Source organism: Athene noctua, chromosome Z (assembly GCF_965140245.1).
Source record: "Athene noctua chromosome Z, bAthNoc1.hap1.1, whole genome shotgun sequence".
Taxonomy (NCBI): Eukaryota; Metazoa; Chordata; class Aves; order Strigiformes; family Strigidae; genus Athene; species Athene noctua.
Window position 1 is genome coordinate 16020815 of NC_134077.1, and position 19555 is coordinate 16040369.

Consider the following 19555-nt stretch of genomic DNA (forward strand, 5'->3'; position numbering starts at 1 on the left):
ACATACATATCACCGTCTGGTGTGTAAGTTAATAGCAGTCTGGACTTGCATCCTCCCCACTTCTCAGCCAGCTCTCTTCTTCCCCTGCAGCTACATCTTTACGAAGAAACTGTAATAAGATCTGCCCACCTGACACAGTAAGCCTGCTGTAATACAGCTATGTCTTAAAACTTTCAAGTCTACTACATTGTAGGTGTCAAGGATGAAATTTAATATACAATCAATGAAGTTACTGAGCCAAAAATATACTGAGGTATCTATCTACCTGATAGAATGTGGAATGTGGAATGATGGAATGATTGCATTTACTTTTGAGAATGGATAGTTGCATATCTGAAATAAAACCAGGTGCCTGCATTCGAAGTAAACTTCACCTCTGACAAATATAAACTCCCGAACAATGAAAAATCAGTATTTAGTATATTCATTACAACTGTTACAGAATCAGAATTTCAAATATTCCTTCTTTGGTATCAAGGGTGATCCTGTATAATGCACTGATTTGATGTACAACACCAAACGCCATACTCATGAATTACCAGTATGCTATACTTATTAACTACCCAGTCAAAGCCAGGCTGGGTCATTGACCTTCTCAAGATGCTTTGAAACAGCTATTCAGTTATCTTTTGTGAACATGTGGGTCAAGTCAGAAAACAAGTGTCACCACTAGAAGCAGCTACGATTCTTAATATATTTTGGTTTTCTGGAAAGAGGTGGAGATTGTTTCACTAAAGAGCTAAACGCTAATAAAGAAAGTACAGTCAGTAAAGTACTAACGAAGGTAAACCTAGGAGATAAAACACGGGGCTGCAAACAAAAAAAATAGTTTGTTACTGGCAGACTATTTCATCTCTTCAAAACCTCTTCCTTATGCATTTTGAAAATACTACTTATACTAGATAAATTATTTTGAAACAAAACCATCAATGGTAACAAAAAACTGTGAAAATTTTAGTAAGTTTTAGAGTGGTAGTTTCTGTTCATTGCTATGAAATGCATTTATTTTAGTACTACTGTGAATGTATTCATTTAATGGTTTGAATTGTATCTATTTTTAGAAAAAAAATCTTTAGTAAAAAAGCATTCTAGAAGCATATTGGAAAATTTTCACTGTAACACATATATGCAAATACTACACTCATACACAGAATTCAAACTGAGTAAATTACCATCTGTAGGATTACCAAGATTTTACGACCATAATCTTGATGAGGCTCTGTAATTTATGTAACAACAACTGAAAACTTATTTTGTTAAGTTGAATTTTTGGTAGGAGATTTTATCAGAGCAATTTTTAGTATTGTTATACCCTTAATACCAAGTTAATTCAAGCAAGTGCTCAAGTCTTTATGTAGGAAAATTCAAATAAAAATTTGCACCATCTGAGAAATCTTCTAAAATATACTGTCTTAAAATCAAGTGAATATTTTGAAGGTTTAACCTGAAACTGAGTCAGAACCACAGGGCATATTGGAAAATTTATCTTCCCAGTCTATCAATGGAACAGTAACTTATTAAAAGGTATATTGCAAATTCAGGCATTGATTTGCAGAATATTCTACATTCTAACCAACTTAGAAAGCTTTAAAATAATTTTCTAGCATGACAGGTACATTTTTAAAATGGCAACGTCAAATTTCAACAATTTAACCTCCTGGAAACTTCTCTTCATAGAAGAGTATGGGCTATTCTTAGTTTACATATTTGTGGCAGAAATCCAGAAAAGGCAAAGTATAGCATTAAAAATGTGTGTCTTCTATTTTTACCAAACTCCCACTAGCCTCCAGAAATATTACTTGTATTTTTCATTGTTTCCTTACTTAGCATATGCTGGAGCAACCCAGTATGGATTCTCCTCCGCTTCCTTTGCATGACGTAAAATAGCCTCTCGAGGGTTGCTATCATCTGTCTTATCCAGTGCAATATTCTTGACTATGTATGATGACAAGGTACCTCCATGAGTTCCAACACGCCCACCACGACCTGTGGCAAAAAAACCCAACAAAAAACCCCAGTATTTTAGAGAAAAATATTTAAGAAATAAACAACGAAATGTTGTATTGTGTCTGTAACTGCGATCTGACACAAAGAAGTTATTTAATACTACAGGAACAGTCTTAATTTAGAGCTGCATTCACATAAGTGTTTTACTGATTATATAACTTGGAGTAAGTCACTGTGATTATTAATTTATTCCAGGCAAGCACTCCAATCAAAGACCAACGTCTTACAGTGCTGGACACTGTCCATACATACATAGTAGAGTCACCACCCAAACCAGTTGGAATGCAAATCTCAACGAGTGTAGAACCCAAGTATGATGGTCCGTTTGGCATATGACAGTCTGAAATGATTATGTATAGGTTACCTGGTCCTGCTACTGGAGGTTCAGGTTTGTGAGACTTCATGGGGTCCAGCCTATCCTTCTCCAGCTGTTTCCTGGTGCTTCGCTGCCGAGGCTCACGGAACATCGGAAGCGCGTGGGCTGAAGGGTCACAGTTTGGGGAAAAAACAATGTTAGAAATTCCATATTCTTTTTAAGGTTTTAATTACAAAGACTGGGATTCTTTCTTGAAATGGAAAAGGTGGCAGAAGCAGCCTCCCAGTTCTTCTGTATCCAAGCAGTGGTTTACTGAGGTGTGTTTTAGAGAGCTGCTTTCTGCTGAAAGCAGCCAGATTTTCAGGGTTCCTTCAGGCAGGAGCCTTTAATCTGCAATACTGTTTGCACAGTTTATGCATATTTAATTTAGTCCTCTCATTCAGTTCTCAACATTAGCACTGTGACCAACCCCCTGCTCTTTTCTTAATTTTCCATGTTGCTACAGCTTTCTAATACTCTAATAGCATGACAAAACCCTAGATGCATTCTTCGATCTGAAACAGAGAGAGGCAGAATCCCCTCAATGATCCAGAACATAGTGTTTCTGCATACGAAGTCACAATCATGTTCCTTCTTAAATTATGAATCAAGGTTGGAAGAATACATGTAACAGAGTCAATCTGGCTAATTCTCATGATTTAAAACTTCTATTTCCTCATAAACCTGTTATCTTCAGTCACAGTAATGGTTTTGGTCTGCTCAGACAAATTTGTCAGCAACAAAGAAACACCATGTTAAGGGACATGGTTTTCTTGTGGTGAGTTTAGCTCTTACATTCAGGTATGCTGATTATTGCTGTTTCTGAAAATGTGGAAAATTGTGTTGCGGTCAAAAGACTCCACAAAGATAAAACCCAGCCAAACAAATCTTAAATCTGGGGGCACTGGCTCTATATTGAATAAAAAATGGAAGGCAGCATCCAGGGACCCAGCAGTTTGATTCTTCATCTTATTTCTGGAAGCCTGCTAAATTTATTAGCCTGAGTGAAGTCCCAACCAGGTGGCACAGCAGTAGATCTTTGGAAATAAATGTTTAGGTTTTATTTTTGCATATTGCCTGGGACAGTTTGCTGGCAAGCACTAAGCTTGATCGATTTGAATAGAGCATCTGAGGGGACAAATGCACAGATCCAAGCTTTTGCCATTTGTGGAGTCAAGGTTGGCTAAGAGAAACCCAAACTGGGTATTCCTGTGTTCTAAAAAGTAACACCTAATCCCTCAGAATAACATTCCTGCATTTTAAATAGCTATTACAGCCAATCCTGAGATTAAAGGGCAGCTACAAATCCGAAGGGGAGGGGGAAGAGGGGAAGAGGGGAAAAAAAAAAGAGGAGAAAGAGGAAAAAGGAGGCAGTTCATTTTGCAGAAGGCCTTCTGAGATCTTCAGTTCTCTCCAGTTCTACCCATAAACTTAAAAGACAGACATCTAACCTCTGGAAAGTTTCCAAAATATGCAACAAACTTTAAAATTTGCAAAGCAAATCCTTATAACATTTTTCTGCATTCCTTGATATGGAAGTATCCTTATTTAGTTTCAAAACGATGTGGAAGAAACAGTTAAAGAGCTAAAACTCAGTGATAGAATTCCAAAACTTTGCATAATTGGGATCTAAATCTTTGAATGGCATTTATAATTTTTTTTTTCCTAAACATCTACACTCACCAATTTAGTTATGCAAAACAGAAGATTTAAGAAAGCTCCAGATTTTTGAGGTGTTTTTTTTGTTTGGTTGGTTGGGGTTTTTTGTGGTTTTTTTTTTTTGGGGGGTGGTGGTGGTGTTGTTGTGCTTGGGGTTTTTTTAGGCAGTTGCCATTTCAGGATTTCAAGTGCATCAGAACCTAGAAACCAACCCCTATTAACAACCTCACAGAGCATACAGAATACATACCTTTCTAATTGTGAAAGTCTACAAAAAAATGTGTATGAAGCACTAACATCTCATTCCAATGAACAACACTTAATGAAAGAGTGCTACTTTTCAGAGGAAAAAATACAAAGCTAAATGATCTGCAAATATTTTCAGACCTGGGAAAGTGCTAAGAGTGCTGCTATAAAGATACGTTTAAATTCCTTACGTGTTATAATGTAATCCTGTGTAAGAGTCTCTGCTTGTCTCTCTTTTCGTTTTGTTTTGACCACACATAATTTTGCTCCCCTAGGAGGAAACGTACAGCAGTTCAATTGATCTATTTATACCAAACAGAAACCATTTTTTACTCAAGACACAGTCTCAACAAAATTATATAGCACTGTAAATATTCATGAATATGTGTATCTTTGTCTGTCCATGCACATGTGAAGTAGGGTGGAGAGATCAGTGTTTCTGTTGTAGAGCAGTTTATATAACATGCAGAAATAAGGGTGGAAGATTCATTTCACACTTCATTTGTCCACAGTACTTGTAGCAAGCACATTGAAAGTGGTCCTCTCCAAACATGGGCAATTATTTGCTCCTAGAACTCTTCCTAAGCAGCAGAGGTGGCAGTTATCTAACCAGAGTTGCCTGTAACACTGCAGCACAGAAGACTGCATAAGCCTGGCTGCAACAAGTTTAAACTGGTGGTATTTTCTTCCTCGTGATAAGTACCAGGAAAGAAACTGGACACAAAACTGAGCTAGTGCTCTTGTGGTCTGTGCCTAGGAGACATAGGCTACCCTCTGGAGATGGGTCCAAACAATGAAGACCAACTCTCTTCTTCTCTAAATTCACAAAGACCAGAAAAATAACATTTATTTCTGGTGATCTTGCAGACCAGAGTTTATCTTCGCATCCAAGTGTCTAGGTCACAGTAAGTATCCAGAAACTGTGAACTGTAACACAGTATGTTTTTCTGGATGGCAGTGAAACAAATACAAGTGCATATAGGGGAAGAACATCTTATTCATACTACTCATTGTAGATGAAGTGTACATTTCCTCCCTGCTGACAGGAAGGAAGCATATCCCAGTTCTCCAGCCAGTCCAGATACTAAAAGCAAATTAACTGCAAAGGAAGTATTTATAGATGAATTAAGTCCTCTTCTTTTCATTTCAGGTTAACAAAATCACCTTCTGATGAGTCACTACCACCTTTTCATTAGATGTAGAGGCAAAATTCACATATGATAGGTAGGGGGTGGAGGAGAAGGCCAGCAGTAGAAAGATGGAAATGTGCTTCCTTGGTTTGCACCCTCTCAAACTGGGTCTTCGGGTATTACTTCACAGACACTGAAGTTTGTTAATGCTTCTAAACAAGATTTTTACTTCAGCAAAAAAAAAGGACATCAGACAATGTAACTAAATACAAGAAATATCCTTTCAATAAGACCACATCAGCAACTTCCAGGAGATCAGATGAAAGGCAGATTTCATGCAATTAAAAATGAAAGTGTTTGTAAATTCAGGTAGAACAGCCAGCATACTGCACCATGAAAAGCCCAGAGGAAAATGAGCCACTTTTCAGAATCGAACTAGTTTGTTTGTATTTTTTTTCTTTCTACTGTTACTAAATAAGTAAAAACCTGCAAAACAAATGTTACTAAACCAGGCTTTCTCATTTCTTAGTATAATGACAGAATAACAAAATCAGGCTAAAGTTGAGAAAAAAAAAGTGTTCTTAATCATTAGTCACAATTACATACCTCTGGCTTTTGACAGGATCATAGTACACTTTGGCCAAACCATTTCCTGTACCAACCATGATCTGATTCAGCTTGGGATGCCAAAGACAACGCACAACACTCTGGAATAAAGCAACATATTGATAGGTAGTTGGTAATTCATCTAGGCCTTAGAATTAATATACATATTGTCAAATAGTGGACCCAAGTTACAAGCTTAAGCACATAAACAAGTATGTGAATAATGAATGAAAGTTCCTCTCCAGAACACAATACAGTGTAAAAGAAGTGATAATACATGGAAACAGGCAAAGAAGGAAGTACAAGTTGGTGGCAGTGTGATAACCAGTGGTTTTCACAGGCTAACCGCTCCAGGTCTTCGTTGGCATAATGGAAATGGAAAGTTAAAGGGGGATTTGACCCAGAACAATGAAGTGCTTCACATACAGCAACGCAGGCCTTAATGACTTTTGCATTCTTAATTTTTAATTCTTTCACCCTGTTCTTTAATTTATCTGGTTTTCCCTTCTCACACAGTGCTGACCTTTCACTGACTGACTGCAAAACCAGAAGTGTAGATGATTTTCACTCTTAGTTCTTTCTTCCCTAGAACACCCAGAACCACTTGGTATTTGAAGCCAATGTCTCACAGTTCTATCATCCTTCTGGTCAGCATAGAATCTAACTTTCAGACATTAAGAGTATTGTTTTATACACACAGTGTAGCTCTCCCTGTGACTTTGAATCTCCATGTGATTACTGTATTCAGTCTGATTCAGCAGGCCAGCACAGAAGCTCTGTAAGACTCAAGCTTCTGACTCGAGAGAGCCAAAGAAGTGGGGACAATCTGCTGAAGGACAACACATCTTAACACACAAAACCTGCACATGTGTCTGACTAACTGGGAGAAAAAAACATCTATTTTGGAGAGATAGTAAATCTTTAAAGGGATAAAACTGAAAACAGGTCTCAACAGTGTTTGTGTTACCTATGTAATAAATGTACCCAGACCTAGCAGGATGCATCATCCTGTCAATATTTCACTGAACAATGTTCATTTTACTAGCCCTTTTTTTCCCCTAAGCTTACTACTTTTCCTTTCAAAAAAGGCAGGAATAGATTCTTCTCAAAGTGAATTAATAATTCAATATTCAACCACTTTGATCCATTTATTATTAAAGTATCTATATATGTATTTTCTTTTTATTTACATAGTACAGCACATGGAATTCACAAAATGGGAACCACTAATGTCTTAACAAGAGAAATACAGCAAAGCTAAAATATAGTTAGGGGTGTAATACAGCCCTATAACTTGGGAGATGACAACCATCTATTCTGGAAAGGAATGGTTATGTATCAGCTCTAGTGACTCCTGAATCACTTCCCATTTCATGTTCCATACTATTTCTGGTTTGGTCCAGATCCAATTATTTTGAATGTTATGAGTCCCATAAGAAAAAATACTGAAAAAATTCTGAAGCCCATTCAGCCATCATGAATCAGCAGTTCATTTTACTGCAAGATGATGGATGATTCTTCTGAGCTGTTTTTCTGCTCTGTGTTCTTGTTTAGGAAGAAAAATTGAGTGAGATGAGTTACATGAATCAACTCACCATTCTTTACAAGGTTCCTCTGTAAAACATCCTCCTACATAAATATACATACAACGTTATACCTTCACATTTGCTTACAGGTACAAAGAAACCTGGCTTGTTTATTATGAGACAACTCAAGAACTATCTTTTTACAGGTAACTCTGAAGTACAATGTAGAATTCTGATAATGCATTATGCCCATGATCCCTGCCCCTAGCAACCAAAATAACCAATACAGGGTTGCTAATAAGTTGTTTGATTTAAATAAGAGATTCTTACATACTGTTATGTAATGCTCAAAATGCTACAATAACTCTTAAAACACACAAAGTTAGTAATAAGTATGGAAGGTTAAAGGTGGGTGGCCTTTTATTAATATTTATTGCATGTGTTTAGCCAGCCTTTATAAACTTTGTAGTTAATGTGGTTCTCCACTTTCTACTGTCAAGTAAATGTATTTTATAGCATGGTACTGGATACCAGCCAAGAAAAACAAAGCCTGAGACAGTGTGGCTCAACACTGATGGGAATTGCTAAGTTTCTAACTTGTCAAACATGCAGAGCACACTTAAAACCACAATGGCACGTGTTCCAGAGCAGGCAAAAGAAACTGCCATTAAATGAAGCCCTATAAATCTTCTGAAACTGTAAAACGTCCCCAGAAGATAATTTTAAAAAAACTAAACAAATACAAGTTCTGAACACGTAAGTAATTTTATTAATCTACTGGCATATAAACCTACTTTATAAGAAATAATAACAACTACTGATGCAGATTTTCAGATTATTTTAGAAATAGGGAATACTTTAAAAAGACCAAATTACTGAACTAAATCCTAATCATTTCTCCCAATCATACAATCTAAAATAAGTAAATATTCTAAGCATCTATACAACAAAGGGATCATCATAGACTAGGTCTTAACATTGGGAGTGAGGGAGAAAACCTTTATCATACAAAAATAATTCTTAAAGAGCATTTATCCTTCAATGTCTCCAAGCTTCCTATCGTTTACACTTTGAATAACTCAGGTAGACATATTTATCACTGGAAATGCTAAAATTTCAGCTCAAATTTCAGCTCAAAGAAGGTCCTACCTTCCAGCTCCCCAAGCAAGTAAGTGCATTAATAGGAGGAAAAGGAGTGTTTTCCTGGCTTGGCCTACCTGTGCACAGAGGTAGAAACCCACCTTCTGATATTGAATTCTACACAATTATAGAATGGTTTCAGTTGGAAGACAGCTCTGGAGATCACCTAACTCAAGCCCCTTGCTCCAAGGATGGTCAGCTACTACACGTAGCTCAAAATATTGTCCAGTTTGGTTTTGAATACTTCCAAGGACAGAGACTCGACAGCCATTCTGGCCAGCCTGTCACAATGTATGATCACCCCCACCATAAAAAACCCCAAAACATCACTAAACAAAACAACCCCCACACCACTTTCTTACATTTAAGTAGAATTTCCTTTAATTTGTTTTGTGCCTATTGCCTTCTGTCCTGTATCTGCTTCACCCTTCTGTTCCCCTTCAAGTATTTATACATAAGGCCCCCCATGAGCCTCCTCTTCTCCAGGCTGTGTGATCCTAGCTCTCTTAGCATTTCCTTCTGTGCCAGATACTCCAAGCCTTTCACCACTTTTGCAGTCCTTCACTGGACTCACTCTAATAAATTTATATCTCTCTTGTGCTGGGAGCTCAGAACTGGAACTGGCACTACAAATGTGTCTCACCAGCTGTAGAGGGGAATCATGGCCTCCTTCGACCTGCTGGTAACACTCCTTTGCCTCATGCAAATGCCCATGGGCTTCTTGCTGCCACTTTCTGTTTTTCTGAGATGGAAAGGAGATTTACCATTCCACAATCTCTTTATAAGAATAACTTGTCTCATTTTAAGGTTGCGCTCTGCAATGGAACACAACACAAACAAGGTGGTACTTTAGTTGCAATTGTCTCTGAGACAGGAGATCAGGCTGGAAGCAATAAACTCAGCAGTTAAGTGCAAACTGCAATATAAACACCTATAAAGGTGTTTTCATGCTTAGTAAGAGAAGTAAGAGAGCAGGGAATTAGATTGCCTAACATTGCTTAGAGCAGAGAATTAGATTGCTTTATGGAAATCTAGCAGAAAGCACTTCACTAATCATAAGTTTGGTTGTAAGGAAATCCTGTGGATGACAGCTTCAAGATTCAGAAAATACAAACACCAGAACAACACCAACAAACTTCAGTTAACTAATTCTAGATTCAAGAATTCAACACAGAAAGACTTAACCTGTTTCTTATAATATTTAAAGTTGAAACAAGACAAATCAATATAGATTCTGAAATACAAAAAATTCCAGGTCATATCTCAGCTTTGCAAACAGAAAAAAAAGTCTTATTATAATAAATAGGAATGATAAAATGCAGAATGTATCATCACATAAACATCTTCAACATTTGAAAAAAAATTTCTGTAATGGCTGGTGCTTTGAACAGTATATCTTTGTAGAATGAAGACCTAGAAGACAGTCATAAAAAACCTGAAAATAATTTTATCCATGGAACTGATGTGGCCAGCTTTGTGACAGCAAGATCTGAAAATACAGCACTCACAAAAGACAAGTACTAGTAACGATTTAAAAGCTGTTTGATACTTTTGCTGTTGTAACAAGCATTAAGTTCTTCAAAGGAAATCAATCTGAAAAGTCTCTGGCAATGTCTACTGCATATACAAACACAGTAGTCTGCATTGCGAAATACTGGGAAAAGATTGTGAAAATATTTTTGTGAGGTCAGGCAGGGAAAATATTAAAAATTTTAACAGAAACACTCCAAATGTAGCTTCTTCATTGTCACTGTGAAAGAGGTTAGAATAGATTCAGTGGGTATTTTTGATAGTAGGCCTTTGTAATTACTTACAGTTAAGATAGTCTTGTAATATTGACCTGAACTGAAAGTCAATTATCTACACAATTTTAAAGACTTTTTTTTCAATGTAGATGAAAATGTTTATCTCCTTAAACAACCGCCTAATAGTAGTAGGAACATATTACTGATCTTGAAACCATCCATGCCTTTTTTTGAAGTTGCTATAATATTTTTTTAAATTGAAAATATGAATTACCCAAACATTAGATAATTTTAACTTTATTTTTAAGCTAAGCACTATACTCACTTTGGACTTGCAGTTCTTTTAAATAGTATATCCAGTTTTAGAAAGTTTTGCCTATAATAACTTAAAAGCTTAATAATATGTGGTAATCTTAAACCATAAAACTCATAAATACGTAGAAAGGTGGCAGGCAAAAGTGATGATATAACTATTCCCTAGTATGCTATTCCACCTGCATTTCTTCTGAGACACGTGCAGTTACAGATGATGGCCAGTTCTGGGGTGGTTCATAAGCAGCCTGACACCTAACAGTCTGTTCTTACCTCTGTGTTTCAATTTGTATCATGTAAGTAGAGCTGTTGCTGCAGGTAAACAGTAAACTACACCAGATAGGTTTTCTGATAGGTTATTCTCCATCTGGACTAGCTCACTAGGTAACTACACGCATGGCTCTGCTGGTACTACACACAAAACAGTGCTAAGACAAGATTTAACAGCAGTACCTCTAAATGAAAAACTGAAGCCTGAAACATAATTTACTGTAACACAGAATGGGACATTTATTCTGGCCTAGAAATATACTCCTGTGTTTAACAGGCAAAGTGAAGAATAACTGAAGCAGATTTCTCAGCAAGCAAAAGCTAATTACCTGAACTGAAACTGTCAAGAGCACTTGGGTAACACCCTGATGGGCGTAAACAATGCAGAGAGGGCATTTTACAAGGTCAGCAAGAAAAGATTAAAATGATTTGTGGCATATGAATGGAAAATTCACCCCTAGGATGAAACCATGGAGCTGTGGTAAGGTCATAAAATTACAGACTGATGTCAAGGATTCAAAGAATTCTCCTGGATCTTTGCTTATAAAGATGGTTCAAGACTGCAGCAGTAAAGGCAAAATTCAGTTTTTTTCAATTCCCTGGCCCATGCTTCAGGGAAACACACTCAGTTTTACAGCAAGGATAGAGCAGATCCAAGATGGGAAGGGCAACCTTGGGGGGGGGTGTCAATACAGGCTGGAGGCAGAAAGGTGAGGGAAGATTATTAAATTCTAGTAAGAGGACCTAGGATGTGTTGGAGATGTTTCACACTGGGAAGAGGGACTGGCAGAGATTATGGGGGTCGTGAGAAGCTTTGGAGGGGATGCACTATGGAAAACATAGATAAAGCGTATTAAGAAAAAAACCTGAGCAAATAGAGTAAGCATTCTCAGTTCCTACATATTACAGAGTATGTATAGTCTTCACATAAACATTAATTCTTATGCCTAAAATATTTTTCTACTACATTCCAGAGCTTGAGCAGTCACTTAATCTCACATCTTTTGAAACTAGCAAAATATAAGGTTGCCCGTTATGTAACAAAATAAGGAGAGCATATATAAAGAATGTCTCTTGAAAGCATCATTCACCTCTATCCTCTTTCAGTCCACTGCAAGAAAGCGATGGAAGATTAAGGTTTCCCTCCATCGCTGTCTTCTTGTATCCCATACTAACATTTTACATATTTGTGAGCTGAAGCTGTACAAAAGCATTGATTTCTTATTTTTGCATTGCAGTTGAAACTTTAATTGATACCCAACAAAATATAACTACCTTTATATGTATACAAGCCCCAAGATAACAGCCAAACTTTCATTCTTCGCGAATTAAACAGACATATGTGCGTATGCATATACTGATATAACGGAAAACGGAGGTCATAATTTGCTGCTAGACTGGCATGATACCAAATTTCACCATTTTCAAAAAAATTCCAAGGACTTTCCTATTTTGGACATAAATAGGAATCACCACATTCTTCTATAGCACTTAAGTCAATGGGGCTATATTCTTTCCTTGCTAAGGAAAGTAAATTAGAGGGGCCATATTTTACAATAATGTTTTCATTTCTTTTCCCTCTTTCAGGAGGTCTTACTGCTTTTCAATCAGGCATTGTTTCCTCTGGAAATAATCCCTTCTCCCTAAAGGCCGTTAAATTTTAAGGTTATATACCATGCATTTGTCTTTGAATATGAACATTTCATGTGACGTGTATTTTCAGGTAATGCATGATAATGTATTGGCTTTTTCAAGTTCATTAGTAAAGCTTCTCCTGCCATACAGGGAAGAGGAAAGAAAAACATGCTTCCATATCAGTTACGCACTGTTGGAATAAGGCTTTTAAATTTTTCTTTCTCTTCACTTCAGATGCAGCCTTTCATTCTTCTGTAATAGATCATGACTCTCAGCCTGCTTATGTATTTGCTCCAAAATGACAGAATTGATTATTCAGTTATCTGCATCTATCAGACCTTTAGGCTAAGTTCACTAAATTAGTGGCTGCTCCCAAAGCTATTAGAGAAAACTGTTTAAACAGAAGTAGAGACAAACAAATCTGGTAAATGGAGAAGATGCATCTATCTACTTCCACACTTACAGAAAATTACCCTTAGAGGTTGGAAATCTCTACTGAATTATGCTGACATACAGCTAATACTGGTACTATCTGTGGTGAGTGTGCAGCTAACATCCCATTTGTAACCTGGAAAAAGCAGATTGATTTCCTTGCAAATTACTGCTAGAAAAAAATACCACTGATTCCAGATAAATACTGAAAATGGAAAGGGAATATGTTAATTCTAGGCTTTCACACATCTCTAAATGTTGAAGCAAGAATTAATGGGGTTCTGATGTTTCCTTCACGTGATGTTTCCACAGATTTTAAAAAGTTTGTTAAAATTTAGATAAATTTCTGTAATCCTAAAGTGAAGTTGCTGATGTTTTGACAGTTGTGTCTGGAAATCAGGTAGAAGTTAAGAGAGCATAGACTTGACTCTTAGCTAGGACAATTGTTTCATAACGTATCAGGCTTTTCTCCTATAAATTGCCTACAGACATAAATCCTTCAATCAATAGAAATGAGTGCAAAAGTAACTCACTGTCTCCTACTTTGCTATTGGCAAGGTCAAAGCACAAGAGATGAATTGTCCCAGTGCTTTAGCAGGAGAGAATAAACATGAGTTGAGGGAAGCAAAGATCTTAGATGGGGCTTACCAAACTTAAGATGTCTAAAACTCTAATCTTTAGACATCTACTCTTCAAATGCCAACAAACTTTCATCTCCCTTTATAGTTAAGGGAGAGAAATAAGCATTTTATAGTGGCCTTCATATAACCTGTTTTAGTATCTATTTTAGGACGAGATAAAAATCAGTCTGGATGTGTTTATTTTTCTCTGCTGATTAGAAAAGAAGCCTAGGGTGACTGGATCAGTTGTAGACATCTATATTTGGTCAGGTGAATCCCTGCAGCCTACAATGGCCAAAATAACTATACAAGAAAAACATAAAATTAACGAGGATCTATATTATAGTATGTTGTGCTACTTACATAAAACTCAAGGATAAAGGATCCTTGAAGCCAAATTAAATACTTCTAGTGCAGAAAGAATACAGCAGATACAAACTCCTAAAACTGTCCAAGAAATCTGTAGAATCTTTGCTTGAAAGATCAGGCCTAGATCTGGAGATATTTAAAAATGAGTAAGGATAAAAGAGAAACAAATACAGCCTATGTTTGGCCTTATTGCTTACTTCTTTCCTAACCTACAATCTAAAAAATAATTCCTTCAGAATCTGTTCTGAAGATATACAATAAAAAAGTGACAGTGAGAGCTTGCTGCTCTAAGAAAATATTTTCAGTCAGGAAAAGAAAAACTTAAACAAACTTTCTCTCTCCTATATGCAAGCTTTGCTTCAGTGGCCATGACGGTATGTGATGGGTTCTGTTTGAACAGCACTGCTCGGGTTTGCTGCATTTGGCTGTCCAGACAGCCAGATAAGTGACATGTCAGCAGGGAAGATATTGAACGTGTAAAATGACATTCTGACTGTAGTTGTGGACTCTGCAAGGACAGGTCACCACAGCAGTGGCCAAATGAGGCTTTCTGACTGAACTGAACATTTATCTTACACCGTAGTTTTTACAAATTCCAACACTGCTGAAAAAAACCCCAGTCTATCAAAATCAGTGCATATACATGTACAACCATTTCAATTAGCACATCTATTCTGTCTTTTCTCTGTAAACCCCTACATATTCATGGTGAATAACCGCTTGTGTAATGCAGTATCCTTTGAACATGTCGGAGCTTAAAGCATAATTAAGCAATACTACTTAGGAAACCTAACTGCTTATTAGTTGGGTTTTTTAAAAGAAGCAGTAATGACCTCTCAAATTAACATTACCCAATACATAAGCCTATTGTTACATTAAGTTATCTTTATATTTGAGAAGGGTAAGCAATTTCAAGCTTGTCCTGGAGTGAGGAATCAAATCTCGGTATGCTTTCCATCTTAATCTACTATAGTTCTGGAACTTGCACAACATTAAGTCCATCTGTCTTCAGTGCTACATCTTCTCAGAAGAGAAATGTACAAAGTTATTTCTGAAAAAGCTTACTTAATAGGATTTCTGTGTCTTTAAATAAATCATTAAAATATTTGGATGCTAACAGCTAAAGACAGCTTCCTTCTACCACAAAATCCTTCAATTATTGTTCCTCATATCTGTTTCGCTACTACCGCTTTTAAACAATTTTTGTAATTAGGACAGATATTAAAGCAGTGGCTTTCAAGCTTTTGCATTCTATAATGAATGTGTGGAACAATTTAGAAACATCAGATACTTAAGACTGCTCTATAGGGGATATAAATTTAGTCTTTGTACAAATCTTCATGGACATGTTTGAAGTGGTCCACAGTTTTCATGGACCGAATACTTCCCTGCAACTGCTTATGAAATACATCCCAGCAAGAATGCATACATTACTTGTTAAAAGAGAGGAAAAATGCCTCAGAATATACTAGAACTCTCATGATGCTGGGCTGCATGAAAGGTCCATAAGCAGTCTAACTTCTAGGTAGCAGAGTGACTCCTGCCTGTCCTCAAGATCTCAGTGTTTCAAAAGGGACTTCCTACTTCTCATGACCTCATACTCTATTTATAAAATTCAGAAAGAAGCCTTAAAGAGTTTTAAGCAAATGTTTCAGCATATTTTTCCCAAAATGCACACAGAGATATTTTCTCTCCAATTCTATGCAACCAGAATTTAAAGGAAAAATTAAAGAAAAAAATAGAATCAGAAACTTGATATTGTAATCTGAAGCTAATGGCAATCTTACCTCCAGAAATACCACTATTTCTACATAATAAACAAGGATCACTGATAATCATGGCTGACATGAGAACGGAAAGTAAAATCAATTGATAAAGTTAGCACAGTAAGAAAGAATTTTATATAGAGGTCTTGCCTTCTCCATGAAGCCACCTTGATTTCTCTGTAGACTTGTATGAAACATCAGCTACATTAACTGTCTGCCCCCCTCCAAGAACAGTATTTCTGCCTTAAGAATCCTAGAAAGATAATGCTGTTTAAAGACAACATTAATTCCAACTGCACACTCTGTAATCTCTTTTTCCTGGTGTCTCAAGAGCAGAGTGGTGATCCAAAAGCCAACGACTTGGCTTGCCATGCTGCTGTATCTGGGAAAGGCTGTTTGCCTCCTGGATGCACCCACTGACCAGAGGAGGGGAAAAAATGTAGACTAAGTAACTCCTAAAAAACTGATAAATTCTTTATTTTAAAAAAATATTAAATAACAGATTTAGCACTGCCATTTCCAAACATCTGCAAAGCTGAACAACAAATGCTACCAGTTTGCTTCCACCTTGTTTCTTCTTTTGAACAAAAAGATGGTTAACACTCATATGTTGATACTATGCATGCTCTGATCCAAAAATAAAAAAGGCTGCTCACACAATAAAAATGTACTAATATTAAAAATCTATTTTAAAGCTCAATCGCAAAAATCTTCAGGTTCGAGATTCCCCTGGAGCTTTTCCAAGGAAAAGAACCAACTACAATAAATAAGGTGGGAGATTAGGGAATATCTAGAATGCAGTGACCTCCTATCATTAGATTTAAAATACTCATGAGGATATAGTAGTAGAGGAAACAACACTAATGTCTTTCCCTTGTGAAACATGACTTGGAAACTGTGTGGAAACATTCAATAGAAGAGGGACCAGAAAAGGACGAAATTAACAAATTTCTATGTAGAAACTAGAAATATCCTAAAAAACATTTTCAGAGGCCAACAATTTAAAGCAGGATCTCAATAGAGAACATACGGATAGCAATGCTGTTTCACTTACCTTTCAAGTTACAGCTACAAAATATATTCTTAGAAGTGAATTGAGCCACTGAATAACACTTTCCTTTTTTGATTAATAGAAAAAGTGACTTCAGTTGTCAAATCGTTTTCCTTGGAATTGCAAGGTAGGGCATTTTCAAGCATATGCTCTGTTAAAATTACAGCCACACTTTCAACAAAGTATATTGGAAAACTAAGGCAGGCAACCTTCACATATACCCTCCACTCCCTGTGGAGGAAAGCTGCACAGTTTATTTCTCTCAAACCTCTAGTGACAGCTCTCTCTAAGAAAGTGCATGCTTCTGCAGAATATATGAAGGGAAGGAGCACAGTGTTTTTACAAATATGAAAGCAGAGAATAAAAACTGACAGGTTACCTCACTATAAAAGAAAACACATTCCTGTGATTCACCTTTTTTGGTTGGTTGGTTTTTGGTTTTGGGTTTTTTTTACTTCAATTTACTGGGTCTTAAATACTGTATTTACTTTCTTATTGTGGAGAATGTGGATTTTCCTTTCAAATAAAATAAATGGCTTAAAACCCGCCAGAAGTAGCATGATGATCTCGTCCAGAAGTTAAAAGAATTTATTTTTCTTAAATTCAAAAGCTTTAAATCTTAGTGAAATAGGCCACAGTGGAAAAGCCCTTTACTGTATTACTGCACCTTATAAATAGTAAATGCTATCGTTTGAGGTCAAGGAAAGAAATACTGCAATCTTATATCAACTGTGCATAAGGGATGCTGGAAGTTTCATATTCCTTATTCCTTCTTTCCTTTTCACTCTAATCTAAAAAGAAGCTTTATTTATAGCTTGTCTCAGAAGACCTTCTTGAAACATCCCTTAGAGGTATTTTCAGAAGTACTGAATAATTTTACTTTTGCTTATATTGAGAAACTAAGAAAATATTGAATAATCGTCCTAACAGAAACAGGTTTCCCAAAACAACCACATATCCGTGTTTTTAGATTGTTGCTTATCTACAAAAACCTGCAGAATATTTTAAAAACCGGCACATCTTATTTTATAATGTGCACAATCTCATCATCTTGGCTAATTTAAAAATGATTAGTAACATTTTCATTTAAAAATAGCAATTTCTGTAATTGTACAACTTTTATTTTTTTTCTTTCTCAGTGCCCAGTCTTGTTTGGCAGTAATGGAGAGTGCTACTTCTCCTTTCCAGATGGGGAAAATGATTGCTATACTGCTGCCAAAAATCAGTCTTACCTGTAATAAGGATAACTACTGGGTGATCTGTTTGAACTAGCCAGATGAGCGATAGACATGTGAGAGTGATTCTAGTGGCTATCCACAGCTATTTTAAATTAACCTGACATTGAAGGAAATGTACCCAACTCTGTTTCCCATACACTAGCTATTTAAAACTGGTTCCCATGAAGATCGTATACTTGTATAATTAAACTGAGAATTAGGAATAAACTGTCCCTGACTTGCATCTGACAATGAAATGTCCCTTCCACTCCAGAGAGTGTAGTTACAGATGTCCCAAAAGATAAGACCTCATCCCAAAGCAGCTATAGGTCTTCCTTCCTCTCATACTACCCAAGAAAAGGGAAATGACTTCTGAGTTTCCATGCATACACTTTGTATCTCTTTTTCCAGTAGTTATACTTTCTAGCATCTTATTTAAGTCTCCTCATCCAGCTAATTGGTGTAAAGAAACATTCTGCATGCAATTATAAATCTCACATAAAATAAACCTCAAATGCTCAAACTGAGGAAGTTTAATATAAATACTTTCTTGTGGATATTTGCGGTGAGAGAAAAAGAATTGTTCACAGATAACACTGTCAAGATAGAAGAAACAGAGACAGAAAAACTATGAAAAAGTTGCATGTGCATAACAGGATTTTTAAAAGTTTGGTTCTTGTTAAGGAGGGGAATTCTGTATGGTTTAGCATACATAACAATGGTCACAGTACAAAGCCCTCATGATTTCCAGTCACACCTGTACACGATGAGCCACAGTAAGGCTGAAGTACTGCAAATGGAGCATCAGCTTCCTTAGAGTGGGAGAGGCAAGAGTTCTCACCCCTGAGTTTTTCAGCTAATCTGCAGTAAGTAAATGACTCTACCAGTAACCTGCAACATGGGTAATTTCACTCCTTGGTAAACTCATGGAAGAAAAATACACTGAGTGCTATTAATTGTAAAATTCCTATGTCTGCATCAAGATATGTCTAAGTCACAGATCACTGTAGGCAGAATGGGATCATCAGAGACATATCATTGTGTACTTGCCCTGTTCATGCTGCCTCCTGCTGGCACACTGCTACTGGCCAGAGAGAGAGCCCACAGTCTGCACCACTTCTAACATTTATTTAGTTTTTCTTCAAAAAGTATTGCTATTTATCTGAGAAACTTGAGTTCCACAGAAGTTCCAATGCCTACATGGTGGAATGGCATTCAGTAGTGGACACAATAAAGTCACTAGTTTAGCCACTGATTATGACAAAACAAACAAACAAAAAAACGCACCCCACCCAAAAAAAGACTAATATAGGAAATGAAATGCAAATTAACATTTATACCCAGACACAGCAGCAGAGTCTAATCAGTCTGTTAGTCCATTAGTAAAACCACAAGATTTCACTCTCGCAGCTCTGAAACAGTACTGGGTTTTCCCATGAAAACTTGAAAGAAAAGGTGAAAAAAAGGTT

The 19555-nt window shown here is 36.6% G+C and overlaps 1 protein-coding gene across 1 annotated transcript in view; it reads right to left on the reverse strand.

Moving 5' to 3' along the window:
• WDR70 (WD repeat domain 70) overlaps positions 1 to 19555 on the reverse strand; it is a 141296-nt gene that overhangs the window by 7419 nt on the left and 114322 nt on the right. The window contains exons 14-17 of the mRNA XM_074932299.1: positions 6004 to 6104; positions 4459 to 4538; positions 2372 to 2488; positions 1824 to 1986 (exon numbers count right to left, since the gene is read on the reverse strand). Of these exons, the coding sequence (XP_074788400.1) occupies positions 1824 to 1986; positions 2372 to 2488; positions 4459 to 4538; positions 6004 to 6104 (461 nt within the window). The remainder of the gene's footprint in view (positions 1 to 1823; positions 1987 to 2371; positions 2489 to 4458; positions 4539 to 6003; positions 6105 to 19555) is intronic.